Source organism: Lampetra planeri, chromosome 3 (genome assembly GCF_965212315.1).
Source record: "Lampetra planeri chromosome 3, kcLamPlan1.2.h2, whole genome shotgun sequence".
NCBI lineage: Eukaryota > Metazoa > Chordata > Hyperoartia > Petromyzontiformes > Petromyzontidae > Lampetra > Lampetra planeri.
In genome coordinates, this window is record NC_136109.1 from 12,213,857 (window position 1) to 12,219,435 (window position 5,579).

The 5,579-nt window shown below is 47.1% G+C and overlaps 1 protein-coding gene across 1 annotated transcript; it reads left to right on the forward strand.

The window, feature by feature from the left end:
• Positions 1 to 1,816: 1,816 nt before the first annotated feature.
• TLNRD1 (talin rod domain containing 1) lies at positions 1,817 to 5,002 on the forward strand. Its single transcript, XM_078620829.1, has 3 exons — positions 1,817 to 1,887; positions 2,215 to 2,510; positions 4,168 to 5,002. Exons 2-3 carry the CDS (start codon positions 2,220 to 2,222, stop codon positions 4,927 to 4,929), a joined length of 1,053 nt encoding a protein of 350 aa, XP_078476955.1. The 5' UTR covers positions 1,817 to 1,887; positions 2,215 to 2,219; the 3' UTR covers positions 4,930 to 5,002.
• The last annotated feature ends 577 nt before the right edge of the window (positions 5,003 to 5,579 follow it).

The window sequence follows — 5,579 nt, forward strand, 5'->3', positions numbered from 1 at the left end:
CATCGTTCTGTGACAGTGGTGAGTGTTTCATCAGTTGGTCTGGTGAGTGTTGAGGGGAATGATGAGGCTGTTGGCTGGTGTCAGGCGAGTGCTGGGTGATGTCTGCTGAATTTCAGGAGAGCAGTTTGTCTGGTGAGTAGTGAGTGGTGAGGTGCCAGGCGTGTTTGGAGAGGGTAAGGTGGATGGCCCACAAGGAGTGGTATGGTGAGAGTGGTGAGGTGGTCTGGAGAGGGTCCGGTGAGTGTCTGGTGGGGTTCTTAGCAGTGGTGTCAGCTCGGTGGTGAGTAATCAGGCGAGAGTGTCACGTGTCTGCTGAGTGTTGAGACCAAGGGTGGCACAGTCGGGTTTTTTACAATCGGGTTTAATTGTCTTTTTTATATTAAACCCGATCATCTGAGATTGGGAGAAATCCGGTTTAATTGGTTCTAATTGCAGAACCGCACTTCTCAACGATGGGCTTCATCCATTCCAAGCTAAGGAACTCACTGGCGCCCACGATTGTGGAGGAGAAGCTCCTCGTGTTCATCAAGACCAACCTGCCCGCCGCATTCTACGACGACCCCGTGCCCGACGCCCCCCCCGAGTACGATAGCAGCACCGACGAAGAAGCAGCCTAAGCCTTGGATCAGAGTTTCGTATTCATTAAACCAGGTTTTAATTCCCCGAAATCGGGTTTAATTGTATTAAAGAAAAAACCCGATGCCTGCCGCTGGAAAAATCGGGGTTTTTCCACTCATGGTTGAGAGTAGCCATCAGAGAAACCCGTAAGGGGAGAATGTAATTGAAAGAAGGGGACTGAGTCTCTGAGGGAGATAAGATAACCCCGACTGTAGGACGGGCTGCCCTCTAGTAGACTATTGTAGTCAAGGCTATACAGTCTATACCTCTGCAGTGTAGCGGTATAGACTATGTTACAAGGAAAAATACGTCAAAGATTATGGTTTGGGCATTGACCCTTCTAAGTAGCACATAAATAGAGAGACCAGAGATGTCGTGGTGGAGTCGGAGACCGCACTTTTTACATGTTAAGGTGGATGACACACGAGGTTTAGAGTCAACTCAACCAATCTAAATTTCGATTTAAAGCTTTCGTGACTGCAGGGATTCATATTCTTGGTTCTTTCGGTTAAGTCACGTAGAAGGGATTTTTTATTTGTATTATTTCCCTTCTACGTGACCTTACCGAAAGAACCAAGAATATCAACCAATCTGGTTTGTGCATGACGTGCAAATGGCTGAGGCCTCCACTACATTGGGGAAACTGTTAAATGTCTTGCCCAACAGCATCTGTCAGCTCGTCGTGCAGACGTGTTCAAACGGGTGGCTTAATCACTTCAAGTGGGCACCATATGCCCACCTCAGCGATGATGAAAACATTAAAACGTCGGCTTTCGCAGCCAATATTGGGGTCCTTATTTATTTTTTGGTTCGGCCACGTAGATATTAGTTAGCCATGTGTATGTGTTAATAGTATCTTTGTAAACGTAACAATCTCGTTGGGTGGTGGAGGGTTAATTATGACATAAAATTACCATGTGGGCGAACCCACATTTTGTTACTTTATTACCATCCACACGTGGCTAGAGAATTCAGGCAAAGAGCAAAGAACACCACCTTGGTGAGTGAGTGAGACATGTCTTGCTACTCCACTTAGGCTGCTGAGCAATGCTGTTGTGCTTTACTTCCAATCTCCGTCCACTGTCGGGGCATTGAACAAAGAAGCTTCCTGCCAGGAAGCACAAGAGCTGAGCGCCCCACCCGGAGCTGCTTCCTGCCATTGAGACGTCCAGCACGAGGTTTCTGCCACACTGCCAGCAGCTGCAGTCATCTACAAAGGGACATCTCAGAGGCATGCGGGATACCAAATGCTCCACGGGAACATTTTGTGTGAGTACAGCGTACTGCAGTTGGTAGTGATAGCATGATTGGGTATATTTTTGATGTTTTTGTAGTGCAATTATAGGTAAATTGGCAATGGCAGTGAAATGGAATCTTCAAAAATGAGCAGTGTCCAATTTCCACTGCTCACTTTGTACACTTAACTAAATGGGAATTTGATTATGTTTATCGGCTAATAAAATAGACGCGCCACATTTTGAGAACATCGATTTTTAAAACCACATCCATGTAACTATAGGATATATTATTAATGTATTATTCTTGTCTCTGATTCCAACATATCTTTATTGTGACCACCAAATCGTTTGCACCCAGGACTCATGGCAACTGGCAGCAGCAGCAGCAGCGCAAGCCAGCTCCGCCGCCTGCTGCAGGTGAGCGAGGCGAGTGCCACACGCATGCAGGCCGTGGCTGATCTTCTGCTGTTGGCCTCCGAGATCCGGCCCGTGCTGTCTGGCCCGGCCGAGGGCCCTGGTGCCGAGGCAGCCGAGCCGCACGCGGAACAGCTCACGTACGAACGCTGCAGGGAGTCCATCGCACTGTGCGCCAAGAACCTGGAGATCCTGATCTTCGATGTGCAGACGCATCTCTACATGGGTCGCTACGCCCAGGTACATTGTATTATCGGATTACCTTGAGTTCTAGTAGCAATCGTTTGCTCAGTTCTCTCATATTCAGCTGTATTTGTCAATAAAAGATTTTGCACATTTTTGGCAGTTTCAATTATATTGTTACAAGCGAGTAGAAATAAAGACAGTCTCATAGTACAGTGTTCAACAACCTGATCAGCTGATGTGGTTATTTGGATATGTGGGGATGTGCATTCACCTATTGAAGCTTGTGTCAGAAACTACTGCCCCCCATATTACTTTGAGTGTGTTGAGAGTGCTTCAAACCCAGCCCAGTTGATGCATTAAGCATGTTTATTTAATGTACTTTTTAATTTTAATTATATCTTGTGCATAAGTCGAAATACTTTAACTTGATTAAACATATTGTACACGTAAATACGTGTTGAATAATATAAAATATAACGAAAATCAGTTTATGTACACATCGCATTCTTCAGATGCACATTTAGATCATATATTCATTTAAATAATGATCATCACAAATGTGGCACACCTAGCATGCAGTTACTTAAAACTGAGCTTGGTCTGGCAAGTGTGGTACTTGTCTGCTGGCCGATGAGAGAAGCATGTCACTTCTTCATGGTGGAAGTTGTCAATGACACAGACATTCGATGCACACGTGTGCTCTTGGGAGCTGCACGTCCACAACTAATGTCAAACTGCACACTCACACAACTCGTGTCATTTAGTGTTGTATGGGCATGTAACGGCTAATCGATCAGTATAACGGTGAATTCATTTGAATACATTCTGACACCTGCCGAACATGTATTGTTTAATTTTTGTAGTATGTAGTTAGGTCTCATAACGCCTGCAGCCAGTGTGGATTATTTATGCTCACTGACAAAAAGAGAATATATTTTTCAATTGAATCGCGACCCTAAATCGTGACAATTTGTCGAATCACAAGGCAAATAATTTCCACACAGTAACTGCTTTAAAGTGAAGCAATAAAACACACTGCAAGGCCTAACTCTACGTACCGACTTGGGAACTTTTATTTAAAACAATCTCAATGATTTGTATTTGTTTCATCTAACAATTATCACAATAATCAGCACATTACGTTAACATAAGTTAAATATTTGGCTAATAGGCATTTCAGAAGGACATGATCAGAATCAGAATCGTTATTTATCCTGGAGGAATCCGATGAGCTATGAAGCTCTTTTTCACAGAATGTCCAGTGTAATGTGACAGCATAGGATAAGGATTCATGGCTATGAACCCGGTGACCTGAGTTGGATTCCACAGCGAACATCAATGGCGAGTGATACCTGAACTGCTCCTCATAATCGCCCTCCACTCCCCCTACACACCCTTCACCATCCTGAATGCATGGTGAGTATGGTTAAATTAACTCCCTTGGCCTCCAACCAGCTGCGGCTTGACGGAGAGCTGTTATTATAAAGTATTCACAAGAGCTCAATAACACGTCATCACCAATTATTCATTGTTACGGAATGCTTACACTTTCATATTAGCTGTTGCGAGCACAGTTAATTATTGCTAGCCATATATTTTGTGATGGTATTACACATTCGCTGTTTCCCCCCCCTCCCCTAAATAAGTATTGCTTCAGTCCATGATCATCAGTTAAGTGTCGTGCCAGTTAACACGTGTCGCATTGGCGCAGGTGTGTGACAGTCTAGCCAGCACGGCTGAGCTGGTGGTGGCTTTGACCGAGCGCGCTGCTCACGCCGGCTACCTGGCTGCCATGGGCACCGCCGACTCTCAGCCAGCGGGGCCAGGTCACCTGGACCGCTACGGCCTGTGTCGTGCCCACCTGGAGCTGGAGCGAAGCTGGACGAGACTACGAGACACCCCCATATGCGAGCTCAACTCGCGCGAGCTCATGGACGTCTCCACCAGCATTTCCAGGAACCTCAGGATGCTCTCGGAGCCCTGCCTGGCTGCCAGCGAGCAAGTGGACGAGCCTTTTGTGCGAGAGCAGCTCCGACTGGGAATTAAGTGCGTGACGTCAAGCGCCACGGCGCTCATCGCGTGCATCAGGGCTTTCAAGGAGCAGCCGGGCGAGCTGAGCCATCGACGCTGCGTGCTCTTCGGCGCCCCTCTCCTCGAGTCCGTGCAGGCGCTGCTGGGGCTCTGCGCCGAGCCAGTCCTGCAGGGCACCGGGGCGGTGCTGAGTCCGCAGGGTCGTGCCATTCACACGTCGGTGCTGGGTGGAGCCATGAGCGTCGTGGCCGCCTGCGTGCTGCTGTGCCGGGGAGTGCGCGGAGTGGCTCAACAGCCCGAAGGGCGCCGGCTGCCGGAGCTGCGGCACAAGCTGCAGCGCGCAGCGTGCGCGGCTTCCCACGGCTGCACGCTGCTCTTGCACGCACTGCGAGATGCCCTGCAGCCCACGAGCATGGACGCAAATGGGATCAACCTTCTGTGAAGTCAGCGGCTGGAGTTTTCAGGGAGAAAGAACATTAACAAGAAAAAATCTCAACAAAAGTAGCTCCCAAAGGAAGTCATTTGCGGAAGCACGTGGCATCATCGCCAATGCCTCTGTAGAGGTCTCTGTTAAGTAAGCAATCTTGCTCTTTGTAGATTTTGGGACACCTCTCATGGAAAAATATCTAAATGAAGAACGACAAATACTTAATAGGTGTAGGATACAATATAGATTTGAAGTTGTCGTGACTGCAGGGATCCATACTCTTTGGTTCTTTCGGTAAAGTCACGCAGGTATAAAATAAATTAAATTACGACGTTTCGATTGCAACACAAGCAATCATCATCAGGTGTAGTATGCATTCAGAGGATGATACACAGGGAGAGTAGAGATGCCACAGATGCATGTCCTACATTTAGTTTGAGCATTTTGTGGTAGTTGAACCCTACATTTATATGTAAAATATACTAACTGTGTAAATGTCACAGTGTAAAGGTTTTGACCAAACACAACCTCCTTGGATAGAGATTGTTTTTCGCACGGCCACTGGTAAGCCAGGAAACAGGCCGAGAGGATTTGGCCAGGATTTGTAGGATGCTGGAGCATGGGAAGAAGCCATGCACGCGGATAACATCACAAAACTCAAATCA

Excerpts from the sequence above, each read along its gene's own strand:
- TLNRD1 (XM_078620829.1), top strand. The coding sequence starts at position 2,220 with ATGGCAACTGGCAGCAGCAGCAGCAGCGCAAGCCAGCTCCGCCGCCTG. Across the intron at positions 2,511-4,167 it reads ACATGGGTCGCTACGCCCAG|GTGTGTGACAGTCTAGCCAG; the intron begins GTACATTGTATT and ends GCATTGGCGCAG.